At 42.3% G+C, this 19107-nt stretch overlaps 1 protein-coding gene across 1 annotated transcript in view; it reads right to left on the reverse strand.

The window, feature by feature from the left end:
* TMPRSS7 (transmembrane serine protease 7) overlaps window positions 1–19107 on the reverse strand; it is a 50613-nt gene that overhangs the window by 21593 nt on the left and 9913 nt on the right. Inside the window, exons 4-10 of the mRNA XM_077807297.1 lie at window positions 19022–19089; window positions 16859–17052; window positions 15732–15770; window positions 13019–13247; window positions 8695–8825; window positions 6400–6512; window positions 51–157 (exon numbers count right to left, since the gene is read on the reverse strand). Of these exons, the coding sequence (XP_077663423.1) occupies window positions 51–157; window positions 6400–6512; window positions 8695–8825; window positions 13019–13247; window positions 15732–15770; window positions 16859–17052; window positions 19022–19089 (881 nt within the window). The remainder of the gene's footprint in view (window positions 1–50; window positions 158–6399; window positions 6513–8694; window positions 8826–13018; window positions 13248–15731; window positions 15771–16858; window positions 17053–19021; window positions 19090–19107) is intronic.

Raw genomic sequence — 19107 nt, forward strand, 5'->3', positions numbered from 1 at the left:
AATGAGTTTACCGACAACTCCTAGTTTAATAACCATGTGGAAATACTTACATGTGTTCATTAATTCTCCACCATCCCCGCTCACAGCCCTTGATGCTCTTCTCACTGATAGTGTAGTTATGAAACTTCAGTGCTATACCCAGGCTCTTTTGAGGAGTCTGTAGCAAACAAGCAGGAAAGCTGGTAAAAACATTTTGTGCACACAGGGAATTAAAATCTTTAGATTTGTCTTAACAATTATTATGCTCTCGGGATACCAAGCTACAGGGGAGCACTGGCTTGCACAGCTCAACAGAGAGCACCTGAGCAGGCCTGATGGTTTTTCAGCTGCCAGCAAAAGCTCAGGTTGGCAGAGGCCAAGTGCAGCTGCAGGCTTTCCATCCCTCTTAAGCAAACAATCCTTTCATCTTCTGACCATATATGGAATGCGGCTTTCAAACTGAGATCAAAGGCCTCTGGCTATTCCAACTTCATTAGAGCAAGGGCAGACAGCCATGGCTGACTGACAGCTAAGACTCTGAGGTACATACTGAGTTCTCCATAACATCATGCTTTTTGGTAGCACATTGCATCCAGAGGATTTCAAAGCATTTTAAAACCCAGAGTAAGCCTAAGGATATCACAGACGTATGTAATCAACAGAGGTTCCACTTTACAGGAACAGAAGGCAAGTGACTAGAAGCTAGTAGTCATGATCTCATCCCTACCTTTTAATGATGAGAGAAGTATAATTTGGCCACACGCACAGCATTTGCACAGTGCAGCACTAGTGCTTGGCTAGAGTTAGTTCTTACATACCAAAAAGCAATTCCTGTGTATGTTGTGAAGGGCCTTTTGAGTTAAGAATAGTAGGGGACAAGGTAAAAGCTCTCAGCAGCCTGGAGCAAGTTCACTATAGCCCCAGTTCTTCTCCCTTCATACTCGGTCATTCCAAATGTTCTTATCTAGTTTCCAACAATACAACAGCCACTCAATCTGTTCCCTTTATATCTCTTATTCCTTGCCTGGTTCTCTAGCTCCCTTACTCATCCCCTCCTCGTTATCTATATATGCAGTTCTTTTTCACTATTCACCATGCAGCGCTTCATTTTATTTGCTTTCTCACTTTATGCTGACTTCAGTTTGAACATTCTAACATGCACATAAGAACACCACTAACTCCTGCCTCTTCAGTGAGTTACTCCTTCCCTCCCCCACAACTCCTTGAGTGTGATTGATGGCTCTTTCTGATGCTTTGATTTCCTCTCCTTTAACTCACTTTAGGTTTCCATCCATTTCCACTCTACCAATACTGCATTTATCAAAGTTCCCAGTTGTTTCCATGCTTTCTATTGAGGCTCACATCTCTCCTCTGTTTAAGTATCCTAACAGCTCAAGACCAATGTGGAAAAATCTTAACTCCCTCCCATCACCGTGAAAAAACACCATTGTCCTCCTCAATACACATGTTTGAAAGCTTTTGTTTGGTTTTGACTCTTTCCTCCCACATCAAAACTATTAAGTCCCGATGGATTTCCTCCACTCTGTCTCTAGAGAGTCCAACTTATCTCCAGTTTCAGAGTAGCAGCCGTGTTAGTCTGTATTCGCAAAAAGAAAAGGAGTACTTTTCGCACCTTAGAGACTAACAAATTTAAGCTATATCTATATTTTGGCTCTTCCACATGAACCCTGCTCCCAAGCTACTCAAAATCCTACCACCAAAAAAAGAGCAGCTACTCCCCATTCTGAATCTCTTCACCTCCTTCCTCATCCAATTCAAAATTTTTCACCACTTTTAATACACTATTGCTGTGTAGATCACTGCTCTTAGTTATTTCCTTTGATGCCCTCCTGCTATCTACACTGACTCGCTCTTTGTTTGTTCCCTAATACCTTAACAAGTTCCAAGGGTACAAGGTAAGTTAAACAGAGTTGTCGGGCTTCCATTTTCCAGAAGGGACCAGGATACATTGCAGAATGCAAAGGGAGGGACTTCCAAGTGGGAGCTCATTCTTCAGTTCTCTGGTAAAGCACAGAGTTTAGTGTCCCTGCAGCTCTCATGATAGAACTCTCTTTTGTCCTCTAGATAAACTCCTCCCCACATTCATGCTTGATAATAGTTAGGCTGCTGGTGTACCGAGAACACTAGCTAACATGCTGACCAATATTGTCTCATTGATTCCTTGTGCTCCCCAGTTTGTCTGTATCCATCTGCTGGCTGATCCTTAAACTGTAAACTCTTCGGGGCAAGGGCCATTTTGTAGTTGTGTTTGTGCAGCGCACAGCACAATGGGGCCCTGGTCTATGACGGGGACTGCTAGGTACTACCACAATACAAATAATGACAGTTAAAATGAAAAAAAAGTTCTAACATACTGAGAAAAGTGACCAAAGTTTTCCCAAAAAATTGTGGAAATTGGTCTGTCTACACAGTGAAACAAGGGCAACATTTTGAATCTGGTTTTTTGGGTTTTTTTTTGGTTGTTTTGTTTTTAAACCAGCTTCGTTTTCTTTGTAATAACCTGAGCCCAATACTTCCTATAATAAGATCCTGTTTTCAGTTGCTTACAACCTCAAACCTAAACTGTGTGTGGGCTGAAGTTTTCTGTGCTGGAAGTCTGATACAGGCGAAATATTTCTGGCAAACTATTTCAGCGGTTTCTGAGAACAAAAACTCGGGCAAAATGTTTTGCCCATGTTAAAAAACTGACAACCAGACTGGGTGAAAAAAATTTTGCCAATATTTTAATGACCAAAAAATGCAATTTCAGTAGCAGCAAAACTATCAGTGAATTTACTGAATAGTTTCAACCAAACCAAAAAAATCAAAATGTACCAGTAATGTTGAAATGTACAGTTACATTTCAGTATTACCAAAACATTTCAATTTTTCAGGCCAGAGTCACAAAGTGGGGGAGGGGGAGGAAGAGGAGGTGGTGGTTCCACTGGCCTCCTCATAATCTTTAGCCCAGGGGATAGGGCACTAACTGAGGATGTGGGAGACCTGGATTCAATTGCCCCCTCTACCTGAGGTGGAGAAGGGATTTTAACTTGTGTTTCCCACATTTGAGAAGAGTGCCTTAGTCACTGAGCTACGAGATATTCTGGCATGGGTCTCTCTAGTCTATTCTACACAGGTTTTTATATCGTGCTCATGATGGTAGTATTTGAGCACCTTCCAATTGTGAGTTAAACCAGGAGACTGCACATCTATCATGCAGCGTTTGTTCCCTCAGGCTGCCTACACTTTGAGCTATGGGCATAATTCCCAGCTTGAGGAAAGATACCCAGGCTAGTTCTGACAGAACTAATGCACTAAAAATGGAGCATAGCCACGGTGACATGCTGCCCTGAATACGTGTCTCAGACAGCAAGTGCTCAGGGTGGATGGCCCCTCATACTGCCACAGCTATACTCATTTTAGTGCACTAGCTCTGATGGAGCTAATGCAGGTATGTCTCCTCAAGCTGGGAATTACACACCACCTCGAAGAGTAGACATTGCCACACTCTCCTGTTGAAGCAGTTCCAATTTGTATAAATAATTAATATGACTGGAGCAGGGACTTGAACATGGGTCCCGCACCCCGATGACTGCTGTAATCCCCAAGCTACAGACTCAGTCTCTTTTCCTGGTGAAGTGACTGTTCACTGACATCACAAATAACTAGGACTTGTCACTATGAATCCTGAAATGTACAATGCACGAAGAGTGCCCGCAGATCCACGGATATGAGAGGAGAACACAGAGGCGTTCAAAGTAACATTACTACAATTCAAGGTGTACACAAGACCCCACTTTTATTAAATGACCATCCAAAAAGGTACCAAGTATTTTGCAACATTAGTTACCTGCATTTATCAGCCACCTCTTCAACACAAGTAAAGACTGTGCAGAATCAGTCTGAGATGTTTTAGAAGACTGGCTGAACTGTTTGGAGTTGAGATGATCAGAAGGCAAACACTGTCTACACACAGCCTGGGGACAGGTGTCACTGCACTTCACGCTGTTTTGCATTGCTTTACATTTGTATACATTAGCACCAGGGGCCGATTTTCCAAAAGAGCTGAGCTTCCTTTTAGGCAGCAAAGTGACTGTTGGGTGCTAAGGTGTTGACAAATCTTGCCTTACGCGTTAAATGAGAGGCGCTTAATTCTGGCGCAGAGGTGAAAGTAAGCCGGTACGGAGGTAAGCAGGTCCGGAGTACCTGTAAAAAAAGATCCAGTAGTGCACTGGCAAATAAGTGGAGCATTCAGTACCGGCTCACTTTCACCTCTTTTGGCTGCAGAACAAAAAGTTCAAACTAAAAGCTAATAAAAGCTTGGAAAGGGAAAACTCATTGTCACGTTTGTGTTGTTGTCTCTCTCCCTCTCCTCCTCCAGCCCAGGGTTCCCCCCGACCCCCGCACTCAGCAGGGGCTCCCCTCTAGCTTGTAGCAGGAAGCAGGAGGACTGGCTGAGGGAGAAGCCTCCCCAGGTAGCCTGCTGCCTGCATAAGAACAGTTTAAATTTAGCTGTTCACTCCGCGGTCTGAACCACGGATTCGGGGCTATTTCTGGCTTCCTTGTTAATTTCACTCAGGGTTGTTGCTGGGAGCGGGGTAGAGGGGGTTGTGTGAGACCAAGGCAGGGGCAGAAATACAATAGCCATTTGGCTGCACAGCTTAAATCCAGAGGTAATAAAAGCCAGTGGAAGGGGAAAACTCACTGTCACATTGGTTTCTCTCCTCCCTCCTCCTCCAGCCAGGCTGCCCAACAGCCTAGGCTCCCTGTTCCCCCCACCCCCTCAGCAAGGGCTGCAGTGGCTCCCCTCTAGCTTGGAGCAGGGGGACTGGCTGAGGGAGAAGCCTCCCCAGGTAGCCTGCTGTCTGCATAAGAACAGTTTAAATTTAGCTGTTCACTCCCTGGTCTGAACCCTGGAATTAGGGGCTATTTCTGGCTTCCTTGTTAATTTCACTCAAGGTTGTTGTACCAAAGCCTGGGCAGTTCTTTTCTGCCCCCTGGATGAGGCGATCTTCAATAATATAACACACAAAAAATACAATCAAAATCAGGAACCATTTCCAAGTTCAAATCTATCCCATTCCCTCCCCAGCAGAGGATTATGGTTGTGATGTCCAAACTGCTTGCAGATCCTCTTTGAAATGTTAATGTTTAAAGAAAAACAAAAACATGGAGAACATGGTGGGAAGATGTGTTCTGATGATTGGGATTTATTTTGGGCAAAGCAATTTTGGTAAAACAACTAAAGATTCACAGGGAAAGCAAATAGCCCCATAGACAAAACCACAAAGGACTGGAGGGGAAAACTGGATATTCAGGGAAATTATTGTGCCTCCTTTGAAAGAAATAGTAGTTTTCATTCCACCCTCTTTATATATTGCATTAAACACCTGAAATGTCCTGAGGACATAGGGGCTCAGATCTCTTTTTGTTTTGTGGGTGTCGGTGTCCTGCAGAGTGCGGAGGCTGAAATTGACAAAACTTTCTCTAAGTATCTTGTATATTTCATGGCAGTTATTCTAGTTGTCCTTCATTCACCCCGGTCTTCCCCTACTAATAGCCATCCATTGGTGTGTCCCTGCACCCTTGCAGCTAACACCTCAGGAACTTCTGCTTAATGTGTGCTGCTTAATGGCACCTTGCCCCTGGGCGGGGGGCTGTTGGTCCGATTCCTACACTAAAGAGCTATCTTTTCTGAGAGATCCATCCATACTGGACATATACATTTAGAACATACCTGGAATAAGAATAGATTTAGATCTAAAAAGTCAGAGATCAAGGATTGTTTAATCTCCCTCCCAGGCACATAAAAGTGTGGGTTGCTTGTATTTGGACTGTATAGGTGAGAAATGTAACTTACTTCCACCTCTGGCCCTGCCCCTTCTGCCTGAGGCCCCGCCCCTTCTGGGGGGAGGGGAAGAGTGGGACCCGTACCGGTAAGAGCTGTATTTTACTTTCACCCCTGCTCTGGTGGAAAATGCGATACCAGCTGCGTGAATGCTGAGCACTTACAATCTGGCCCCACATCCCAGGTGAATGGCAGCAGACAGAACACACTTTCTGTTACACAAGTGACTTCACACCTGCACATTTTAAATTATTTATGTCTAAGCATTTCATGAATAATTCTTGTTAACAAATAAATCTGATTTAATCTCCTGGCTTTTCAAGTAAAATTCGCAGCCACTGTTATTGCAGACCCGCTTGTCTATTTTGAGATGCTACTTTCTGTTGGGCCTTTCAGTGGTTACTTTCTAGAGGTGCCAATGCATTGCATGTATTCAGCAATAACCATTCTACAAGATGACTACCCCATTTCTCAGAAAGCATGTCACTACCTACCAAAAGCCTCCCTTTGGCCTACTCTTAGGATTCTGTTGCCTAAATTGTGCAAAATGCCTAAAGAAGAATAGACATTACCTGAAAATTCCACGTACAAATGCATTTTGGAGGATAGTAGCTTGGATAATATGGACTCACAATTCGCCCCTCAAAGTCAGTTTTCTCTTTTGTCAATATACTTTTTCCACATTCTAAAAACAGAAATATTTCGGTGAGGTTTCACATTATTTTAAATATCCCAGTTTTGGAGCCTGTTGGATAAGTGTCTAAGTTAGTTGCTGTCCTTTGGCTACACAACAGGACAACTTAAATGTTCTGTTCTGGCCCACCCACAAAAGATCAGAAGTCAGAGCTGTACAAAAATAGCAGCAGCAGAGTGGCACTGAAAATGCAGACACTGAACTGGCAAGCTCCAAGAATGCTGCCTCAGAAAATCCACTCCATGTCTCTCCCAAAACAAGAAAGTCACCAGATCACATTAACTGTTCGGTCCTCAACAGCTGCCAACTAACAACCTCAAGCCAACACACTGCAGCTCAAAAGTAGAGGTGGCTCACAGAAGTCATTTTACAAGACCTTGTCAGACTGATGAGCTGTATTTCGTGTTTGTAAAAAAAAAACAAAACAAAAACCTACACAGTGAGTTTATGTCTGAAAGTTTACTTTTTAAAAGTTTAACCACACTCAGTTATACGGACCTAAAATATTACCAAGTAGTATATTTGCAACCAAAACACATCTGCATGGTAGTAGTGCATGAGAATCTCTGTTTTATAAAGCCCAGAAGGACCATTGCCATTATATTGTCTGATCGCCTATATAACACAGGCATTAGGGACTTCTCAAAATAATTCCTGTTTGAACTAAAGCATATCTTGATTTCCAAAATTGCTATTGCAGGAGAATCCACCAGGACCTTCAGTAAGTTGTTCCAATGGTTAAACATCCTCAATATTAAAAATTTGCACTTATTTCCACTCTACGTTTGTCTAGCTTCAGCTTCCAGCCATTGGACTAAGTTATACCTTCATCTGCTAGATCGTAGAGCCCTTTTTCATCAAATTTCTGTTCCCCAAGCAAGTACTTTTAGCCTGATGAAGTCACCTCTTAATCTCAAAGAGAAATTGAAAAGAAATGGATTATTTACAAAGGTCTAAAACCTGCTTGTCTATATTTATTGCCCAAACAGAGAAATTTAAAACGTAAACAAGATCTTAAAGATCTTAAACGTAAACAAGAGTTAAACAACAAAATTGCTTGAATGCTGAATACTTTAGTACTCAACACCTTCAGTCTTAGTACTGCCAGTCAGACTCCAGCCTGTAGGAGCAGCTGCATAAGTAGCTAAAGCAGGGACCCAGGAATGCTAATAATCTCAGAGACTGGACTTGCTCTGCCCTGTGCTGATTGGCTGTTTCCTCCAACCCCTCCCTCACCATCTCTTCTCCTCAGCTTCACGCCACACCTGCCCCTGCAACATTCCCTCTCCTTTCAGTTTCCTTTCCATGTAACTTTTCCCCTCCTTACTCCCCACAACTCATACCCCACAAGCCAAGAATAAAATTGTGGCACCAACATGTTTGCCACCATCATATCATTCACTCTACTTGTCCATTATACCCATTTCCCCTACCCTGTATCTGTCTCATTTAGACTATGAGCTCTTTGGGGGCAGAGACTGTCTAGTGCGCTGTATTTGTACAGCACCTTGCACAATGGGGCCCCATTCCTGGTTGCCTCTTAAGCATTCCTCTTATAAACATGATTAATTAAAATAACATGTCCAAACACAGTATTTGTTTATGTTTATAAATGGACAATGGCCCTTCAGTTGGTCAAAAATCTGCAACAACTTCTTGTCTCACCCATAGTACTACACTGTGATCCCGAAAAGCTGCCTGAAGTAAATAATGACTTCTTAACAGGAAGCTGTGAGTGGGAGGAATAGTTTACACTTGTGTGCCTTATTTATAGACAGTCACTCAGTTAACACAACAACTCCATCTACTGGCATATTGGAGTACAGGACTTGTGATTAGTTTGAAATACAAGTTCAGTCAAGTTGTTTTTAAATGTACTTCCATGACTGCTTTCACTTAACAATAGATAATCCAAACAAGCATGACCACAGGAAGGGAAAAAAAAATAGGGAAATTTTATCATGCTGGGAGTCAGCATGATAAAAAAACAATTCAGAAGAGAGAGAAGTGGGTGCTGAAGCACATGAGAGAGAGATTGAGATGATATAGGAGGTAGAAGAGAAAGAAGGACTAAAGGAAACTGACCAGGAGTTATCCAAATTCATTAAGTCAGCCTATGGGGTTTGAGTGGCATCTCCATGAAAAATACAAATTCATTTAAATAATAACTTACTTTCTTGTGTAATGACCTCAAAGTACCCGTGAACTTCCTTCAGTTGCTGTATTTGTGTTGACTTAAACATTACCAGCATCAGGTTATTTGTGGAAACAAATGACATTAATGAGATGGTTGGTTCACAAATTCTAAAGGGGAAAACAGTGACAGCACACACATGAATAGTATTGTATTAAAAGCACATCAGTCTTGTTATTAAATGTGCAAAGTTTCCATGGACAACCAAGTTTGTAAAGCCATCTTCCGTCCAAACTCTACTTTAAAATCACTGACCTGTCCTTCTAGAACAGAGGTGGGCAAACGACAGCCCGCGGGCCACATCCAGCCTGCGGGACCCTCCTGCCCGGCCCCTGAGCTCCTGGCCTAGGAGGCTAGCCCCCGGCCCCTCCCCCGCTGTCCCTCCTCCCCTGCAGCCTCAGCGCCCCGTGCCGCACCGCCAGCCACCGGTGCTCCAGGCAGTGCGGTAAAGGGTGGGGGGGTTGGATAGAGGGCAGGGGAGTTGGGGGCGGTGTTCAGGGGGCGGGGGTGGGGATGGGGTTGGGGCGGTCAGAGGGCGGGGAACAGGGGGGTTGGATGGGGCAGGGGTCCTGGGGGGGCAGTCAGGAAGGAGAGGAGGGGTTGGATCGGGCGGCAGTCAGGGGACAGGGAGAAGGGGGGGTTGGAGGGGGCAGGGGTCCCGGGGGGCAAGTCAGGAATGAGATGGGGGGGTTGGAGGGGCGGCAGAGGGGGGTCCAGGGGTGGTCAGGGGACAGGGAATGGTGGATAGGGTAGGAGCCCCAAGGGCCATCGGGGGGTGAGAAGCAGGGGGTGTGGGGTGTTGGGCCACGCCTGGCTGTTTGGAGAGACACAGCCTCCCCTAACCGGCCCTCCATACAATTTTGGAAACCTGATGTGGCCCTCAGGCCAAAACGTTTGCCCGCCCCTGCTCTAGAAAGACATGTGCTTTCATACTATTTTCTGGTCAGCAAACAGTGAAGCTAGCTCATGGTTTGCTACTATTGCTTTTAGCGGGGGTAGGGAGGTGTTTGGGGGTTTTCCATTTTAATACTGAAAATAAACCAGACAATGCACAAGTACTTCTGATCAACTGCACCATATTATTCTTTTTAGTTATAAAAGGACACTCCTCAGAGAAAAAAATCTGGCCCTGTCAGTTCCGGTGGCATTTCAAAGAGCAACACACATTTGATCCCCACAACTTCTAGTGATGCATATGCCCTTCCATATTCTAGCCTTATTCACATTTCCAGCCCTCAAATCTTGCTTCCATACTAAATATAATTGCCAAAGTCTGCTGCTCTGTGGAACTCAAAGCTGAACGAGTCATTCAGAGACTTCACAGGACTCATCTCAGCTGCAACCATAAACAAAGCTGGTGGTGGGAAAGTTCCCTAAATGCCTTTTCCTTTTCTTATCCGTTAAACATGCCAGCTCTCCTTCCTCTCTCGTCATCATTTGACTCAGCTCCCCATCTCTCCTGTTCAGCTGCTTGACCATTTTGCCACCAAATGTCTCAGTCATTTATGCGATCACCAGACATTCTCCATAACAGTTCCTCCCCCTTCTTCCTCACTCCCTGACTGACTGAGAGGTTGGGGACATGTCACTTAATCCCTTAAGGTCTCTTCCTTTTCCTCCCTCAGGCAGTATTGACATTTTTGATTCCCTCTGGATTTTTAAAGACACAAAGAGCAGAATGGCTCAAATTAAGTTCTTATCTATCCAGGTAGGTTAGATTTTCTGCCACAGAAATAAGATTTTTTTTTATTCATATTGACACTATTGAAATGTTTGCCAAGATAATAATATTTTAAGAACTGGGTATGACAGAAGCCAATATCCTGGACTCGCCTTATGAAACAAAGATAAAAATTTGCTGAATTAAGTTAAACTCCACTGACCTGAAGCCTAGAGTGGGCGCCCTAGCAGGCCCATGGACAGGGGGGAGAGGACAGGTACCATTTGTGATGCTGGCAGGCCAAATGCCAACTCTTGCCCAGGCTACAGGCATTAGCTCAGAACTGACAACCTCGTAGCTGGAGACCAGGCCAGGTCACCTGTATGTGAGTTTTGCTCAAAATAGGTATTAGTCTCTAAAGAATGTATTTAGTGTTTAGACTCTAGGAAATGCTTGTATGTTGCTGCATGTATCAATCTCACTTATACTATAAAGATTATAAGGTAGTATTTAAGTGTTTGCTCTGAAATTGTAAACCCCCACAATCAGGAGAGAAGCATTACCAAAGTGTGAAATACTAGTTTGCCACAGGAGCGGTTATCTCCTGCCCAACAGAAGAAGGCGCATAGACACCATTCAAACCATTGTGGACGAAAGGACTGTTGATTGCTCCCCTCCGCAACCCACGAAGAGAAGAAGTGCACATGAACTCAACCCATCATCATAAATTCTGGGAGAAGAGAATAAAAATCTCGGACAAGAGGAAACTGCATCTTTTTGGTTGTTTGAACGCTGGAGGGCCAGAGATTCTAAACTGAACTCAGAGATCCCCAGGGGCTGTGCCCTGAAAGACACTTTGAATAGACAGATCACTACAACTCTGTCACTCTTAGGATTTAGATGGTAACTCACTAGTGTGTGTGCATATGCTTGCTTTAACCTGTAAATAAGTCAGTCCTTTCTTCTAGTGAATAAACCTTTAAATAAATTTATTACAGTACTGGCTACAGGTATTGTCCTTGGTGTGGATCTTCTAGAGTATCAACTGATCTGGGGTAAGTGATTGGTCTCTTGGGACTGGAAGCAACCTGAATATGGTGTGACTTTTTGTTTAAGTGGCCATTTACCACTAAGTCCAGTTTGTCTGGGTGGCAAGATAGTCCCGTTAGACTTCTCCAGTCTGTCTGTGACTCCATAGTAAGACTGATATAGTGATCCAGACGTTCACATTTGTTACTGGCTTGGTGAAATCTAATTATAGAACTCATCGAGTTTGGAGGGTCTGCCCTCTTTTCTGAGAGTATGCCCTGAGGTAGGCACTCTCGGTCATGAACCACTCCAGACAGGGTACCAGCTGTAAGGGCAAGCGCTGGGGGGTTGGGGGTGGAGACAAGCGAGCGGGAGGGTGGGGCCTCAGGGGAAAGGGGTGGGGCCAAGGTTCAGGCTCTGGTGGTCTCTCCCCCCCCCCCCCCCCACACACACACTTACACTTTTAGGACGCTTTCACCCCCCTGACTCCAGGCAGCTTGACACCATTTCCCTGAACTCTTACATTCGTTAGTGAGACACACAAGAGTACAGATGACAAAACCAGTAAGAAAAAAAAATGGTCTTATCACCTTTCTAAGAACCAAAACATTTACATTCTGAAGCCAATCACAGTCTGGCTGGCTCGGGGAAATTGTATTGGCCTTTCACAGTTCACTTACGGAAAAGTGTAACAAGGATGTTGCCACTAATAGTGGTCTGGAAACCTGTATGAACTGAGCCAGTGATCTCAGTAAAGTTTCCACAGGATGGGTGTTCAGAATACAAAATCCTCCACCCTCTTACTGGGCAGGAAAAAGGGATTTAAAGAGCTACAAAATTAAGCTTTCCATCTGTACATGGTGTTCCCTCCAGGTCAGAGTTGAATCACTTGAGCAGAGCAGAGTGGAAGAAGGGGTCACTGCCCATATTACTCCTGTACTCTATATTATTATTCCAATAGTATCCAGTGGACCCAATCAGGGCACAAGAACCCATTGTGCTAAGTACCACACAAACACAGAACAAAAATATCTGTCTGACCCTCCAAAAAAAAACCCTGCTCACCAACTCTCTCCAGCTACAAAAATTCACAGTACTCAAACTTTTAAGTAAGGTATAAACTGTACAATCCTTAAAATACAAATATTACTTGCACTTGAAAGCCATAGGACAGCTGAGAAAAGATCACACAGTGGAATTGGAGTAGTGTCAGCAGAACCAAGATAGTAGTTTTTAGAGCAGTGCAAGGTAATCAGTTTTCACACAAGAAAGCAAAGTTTCCTGTCATCTCCTAATTTATTCAAAGGATGAAATTTTGAAATTTCTTCCAGTCTACCCATGCTTCCTGAAAGGAAATGGAAATTCTGCCCAATAACAAGCTGCATATTTTCACACTTTTGCATCTAAGTTAACAATTTACCATTTTCCAAATGCCTTTTCATTAGCAAGACCAGTTTTTCCACTCATTTCTTCACGTAAGATAATGAAGTTCATTATCATCATTTGTACAAAACACAAAATTCAGTGAGTACTTAAACTAAAAAGTAAAAACACAAAAAAACCTCATTAAAAGCTTGCAGAACCAAAGAATTCTCATTTAAAATATATACATACCGGTAGAGTATCTTACTTTTGATTGGCATCAAGGAGTCATAAATGGTCAGTGAGTCAGTGATGCAGTTATCTGCTTCAATGCGAATAGACGCTATAGAGAGACGAATTAGATGGCCCACTAATGCAATCAATTTGAAATAACAAATAATTCTCCCTGAGGTAGCAGTGATGTCCAGTGGAAAGTGCCGATGCAGACGATCTGCGTATAGATCATATATGCAATTTGTTCCTGTAGAAATACCACATTTTCAACATTAATATTGACTCACTGCACCTAGTCAAGTCGGGGTTGGGTGCGGGAGAAGGAGAGTGAAACAAGATGGACAAATGTAACAAGTGTATTCATAAAGTTTCTTGTGAGCAGAACATGCCAATATATCCCACTGGCTTTTACAGCCTTATTTATCCACAAGTCTATGATTAAAGATAGTTATAGCCACAAGAAAATTGGGAGAGAATAAAAGCAGGGTGCATGCCAGCATGAATAAATATTTGAAGACGCATTTGCACTAGAAGTACTGTCATTTTGAAAAGCTGCTATTTGCACAATACATTTGACATACACAAGGGTTCACGGGTCAAGAGAAAAAAGAGGTAAATTCTAATTGTTCTTTGTGAAAAGTTTGTCTAGCCACATGGCAGAAATCTGTGAGATTTCTGGTCTCCACTGTGCACCATTGATTTCTAAGCTTCAGAACATCCAAAGTGCACTGTTGTGTTGCTGTCATTAAGGTTTCTCAACTGAAGTGTCCATCTGCTTAGATATTGCTCTTTTACTTGTTAAAAGAAACAGGCTAACAATTCTGCCAGCAAGTCTACAGCGCAAATAGTACAAATTATTAGGGTTTGGTGCAACATTCCCAAGAAAGCCCCAAACCACATATAACTTGTCTGGTTTCAGTTTATGACAAAAATTGAAATCTGAACAAAGCTCATTGGAAAGTACCACTGAAGTTGGCAAACTTTAATTTAAGTTAAGATGAGCCAGTTTATGTAACTGTCAAGCCCTTAGTTTCAATTCAAAAAGCTTTGGGATTTTCAATTTATTCATACCTGAAACTCTTAGCACTATTCTTTAAAAGGAAAGAGGGGGAATACAAAAGAATTGGGCCCACACAAGGTAATTACCTCAGTCTTTACAAATGAAAAGGGTACATTTTCCTCAGCTCAGATAGTTACCCCCTTGAAACATCAATGAAAAGATTACTGGAATATTTGTAAATGCATCTGTGGGTGAACCCAAAAGCAGCTGTATTACTATGTTGCAACTGGTAAACCAAATTAAATATTTCTCTTAACATGACGAGTAGCAGCAAGCTCCTAGCAAGGTTGCCAACAAGTCTTCTTCGCAGAAGTGTAAATTATTAGAGCTGAGAGGCTAATCAGTGGTGAGTTAATGCAGGAAAAAGCAGATATTTCTGAGGCTTTCAAATATCCCTTAATATTCTTGAAATATTTATTCACATCAATGACTGAACAGCATAAATGTCACATACCTTCAACATAAACTCAATTTCTCTCTCACATAGTTCTTTTTTTTTTTCAGAATTAGTGCAGTTATTAGTCACCAAAAATCAGTTTTTGATTCATAACAGATGTTCATTCCACCCACTGCCCCCAGTACAAGATCAGCTTTGCTGACAACTAATTTTTATTAATTTCATTTGACTACAGTAATTTTGTGGGTTATTTTAGTAATTGTGAAAGTAAATCATTTCAATAACTAACTGAAGTCAGGCATGAAACAAGATAGCACCAGTGCAAGTTTTCCTAGACCACTCTGAAAAATTAATTTAAATGTTTACCTGCAGCCCCATGGTATTCCAGTATCAAGCTTCTTTTAGATACCAATTACCAACTGCTCTCACATACACAGTGAGTGTATCATGTGGACAAAGGAGGACTAGAACGTGATGTCATCTTTTCCATTCATGTTTAGGAGAGAGAATCTCAAACATCTGTTTGTATCAAATGGTCCTCTTTTTCCTTCTCCCCTCCCTCTTTTCCCATCTAGAGGAGCCACATACAGGACTAAATTAATGCAAGATCTGATCTTCATGTTATTGCCATTACCATGGAGTTGGAACACACATCTTGTACTATTTCAGTCCCATAAGTGGCTCCTTAACATACTTAAAAAAGCATGTAGAAAGAACCCTGTAGACCCCGTGCCAACTGCTGCTATGGCCTAGAATGAATCCAAGAAACAATCAAGTACATGAACATTTTAGCAAATGAGATCTGAGTTTCAAGCAACTCCGATTTATGGCAAGAGTGTGAAACCAAGTGAGGCTCTGCATGGTGTCAACCCCTAAGGTCAGGAAAAACTAAGCAGTTTTGAGCAACTTTTGCTTTAAGTTATGGGATTCATTCAGACACTAAACTCATTATGTAATTTCAGAGGGAACAAAGTGGAGGACAATAATACACCCCGAAAACCTAAGCCTTGGAGTTTCACACAGACATAATTATAAAGCATATATTGATAGTGGTTTGTGATGTCTATCAAAATACCACCAAACAATATTTTCAGAGACAGATTCTGTGCTTGGGCACAAGCAGGACTTTGACTGCAATGGCAGCTCCACACATACATGCCATGGCTGAATTTTACCCTGGTAGAACAAAACTGAGCAAATGCACATCTCATTACAAGGGAATAAAACATAGTGACTATGGAAACAAAACAAACAACCACCACCACCAAAATTACCTGTTCCAGTTGTTGAAGAATAATCTGATCGAAGCCCAGCTGCACTGGAAAAGAAATTAAAGTGAACCTGCTCATATTTTACATGGAATTCAAAAAATCTAATATTTAAATCTAGCCAAATCCATATAAACTTAGTAATGACTACACTTTACATATTTCAGCTATCAGTTTCATAATACTCTGTGGAGAGTGTCTGACACCTGAATAGCAGAGAAAGAGCAGTGAGAGCAGTGAGAATTCTGTGGAATAAATTCATATAATTTTAGTAATTCCAGCTCTCACACTTTTAAGGGAGATTCAACACTGAGAAAATCCCATCCATCCTAGAACCTGTCCAATTGCTGATCATCAGAAACCCTATTTGTTTCTCAGGCTACACACCTGCAGAGTGTGCTATCTGGCCACTATGGAGGCAGAACACACAGTTTTGTGTTAGATCTTAGGGGCCCACACTGCTCAACTTGCACATGTTGTAATCTGATTTAGGGCCATGTCATCAGTGAATGCACTGAATGATGCATCACCCGTGTCCTCGTCTTCACTAAAATCTAAAGGCCCCCAACTGCGTGAGCTGCTGAGCACTCAACTGCCACTGAAGGCAGTAGGAGTTGAGCATGCTCAGCACCTTCAAGATTCGGCCCTTAATACAGGATAGGAACTTCCTGGTCATCAGTCACATAAGAAGTCTCTCACTGCCTTCCACAATCAGGGCACAGCCCCCTTTCTAGGCAAACATAGATGAGAAAGGTCCTCACCAAAAAAGCATGGTCCTTTGCCTTTGTTCTTAAAAAAACAACAATCCTTAGATTAAAGGCAAACAGATTGAACTAATGTTAGTGAGAGGACTGGGATTTGTGTCTTACAAAATCAGGAAGTTCACTCTTATGGTGCCAACAAATTAAACTGAATTCAAACCTTCCCAAAGTTGGGGATCCTTGGGATTCAGTGCTTCAGTTCATCTTCCACCTGAAATGGGGCCTCGATGTAGCTTTTTGCTTTTATCATAAATTAATAGTGGAGCTGAGGATAGGAGACCTGGTAGTTTTATAACAGTTGCTATTCTAGGATAATAGACTTCTAATACATGAAGTAATTCATTAAGGATGCAGACATGTACAAATACTGACCACTCAACACAATGGAGTCCATGTCGACTGCAAGCCCTTGAAGGCTCCCCACTGAGGTCCGGTTGATGATACTTGTCTGAACAGAGTCCTTTAAAATGGCAGCCACACAGTCCTCGCAGAACACTTGGCCTTTAGCCTGTGGTACCACAAATACGATCCAAAAATGAATAAGAAGGCCTCCATTGTTGTTGTTACTGAAATTAAATGTACATATAGATTCTGTCATATTGCAATGTTCGTCAAATTGGACATTTTCATGGGCTTCTGGATAGTGATTTAGAAGAGTACGGTTCCCACTTTATATCTGGGTTCATTGTTTTGACACACTGGGCAGTCTCACTCTCTCTTCAGAAGACACGATTTAAGATCATAAACAATTAGAGTAACTTTCAGAGGGCCCCCACCTTCTACTGAGGCAAATGGAAATCTTTCCACCTGATTTGGAGTTGGCTTGGTTCCCTAAGGAATGAAGTAGGAATGAAGAAAAGATCATCTCTCCCATAATGTTATCCTTGAACAACCACTTTGTGGTATCCTAAAACAGTTTCTACTACTATTTAATCCTATCTTTAGGTTTCATAAGAGAACTGAGCCTCTATCTATCTTCTGTCTGCTCCCCTGGCTGAAGCCTGGTCTACATTTTAAAGTTATATCAGTATAACTACGTGGCTGGGGTGTGGTTTTACCACCAACTTAGTTAAACTGATACAAGCCCAAGCCTGGGCAGAGTTATACTGGTAGAAAGATACCTTACTGGTATAGTTAAATCTGGTCTATATATTAAAAAGTTTTTCTGACACAACTGTGTCAGTTAAGAGTGTGTTAAAATAAATAAAAAAGAAAATTTATTTATTTATTTTTGTCACACCCCAAACAGCTAAAGCTATTCCATCAAAAGCCCTAGTGTAGATGGAGATATTCTGGCAAAAAGTGTCATTTTGTCAGTGTAGAATGTTTTTTTCAGGGAACTGGTATAATTCTAAGTTGGTAAAACAACTCTTTTGCTGGAATAAGCTGAACCTGCACTAGAGAGTTTTCTCCTACAGCTATACTGGCAGACTTTTTTCAGTGCAGGCAAGGTTCATTCTCTTTCCCCTGCAGGAATAGCTACATCAATATAAAACATCTTTATAGCAGTGTAACTGCATCCACACTAAGGGTATGTCTACACTACAAAATTATGTCAACCTAAGTTACATCGATATACAACCACCACAGTAATTAAATGGCTTTTGCATGTCCACGCTATGCTCCTGGTATCAGCAGGAGCACTTTACCAATTTAATTGTCAGCGTGGGGTGTGGGAAGGCTTCTGAAAGCCATCAAGTCGATGTAAGCAACGCAGTGTCTACACTGACAATGCATTGACCTAACCAGGTCAACCCAAGCGCTACATCTCTCGCAGAGCTGGAGTTAAGTTGACATAGTGGGTGCAACATTTTAGTGTAGACGCTTACAGATTTAGGTCAATGTAAGCTGCCTTGCGATGACTTAACTCTGTAGTGCAGACCAGAGCTAAGGGGTTGTACTGCTTTAAACTACACCAATAGACAAACTATTAGTTTATTTCGTTCAACTGGTGCAAATCCCCAGGTAGACACCAGTTCAGATTAACAGACGCTTATTTCAAGTTAGCTTAAACCAATTTCTAACAGACAAACTAAACTAAAGTAAGCCTAGTTCAAATGGATATAAAACAGTGTATACGCACCCTTTTGCATCGGTTAACTAAATCAGCAGGGTAAATTCATCTCTTTAGTTTCAAGTGGCAACCAAGATTTCAGTTCATGATTGTTTTGCCTCCCCTCAAGCCCGCCCACAAGTTTCAAACCCTCGACCTTTGTCTACACAGACATTTGCACTGGTGTAATTAAACCTGTTTAAACACCTTTATGAGCTTAAGACTGATTGTACAGCATTAGCTAACCCCTAGCCAGGTTTAAGTGTTACCACACATGAAGCGGCACTGGTTTAACTCAGTTTAAACAGATTTAGTTTTATCAGTGCAAATGTGTGCATGGACCAGGCAGAACCAAAATAACTCCGAGTGAGTTTCACACAAAATTTAGTTTGTATGGTGAACTACACTCCCCAGGATTACGGCATTCAAGCATCATCACCACACCTGACAAAGACATGCACACACACTGCGTTGAGTTTTACCTGACATCGGAAACAATGGACTGTTTATAAAATTTGGAGAAGGCAGAGGTTGTGTAAACCAAGTTCATCTGGAAGAGAAAGAAAAA

This window comes from Eretmochelys imbricata, chromosome 1 (assembly GCF_965152235.1).
Source record: "Eretmochelys imbricata isolate rEreImb1 chromosome 1, rEreImb1.hap1, whole genome shotgun sequence".
NCBI lineage: Eukaryota > Metazoa > Chordata > Testudines > Cheloniidae > Eretmochelys > Eretmochelys imbricata.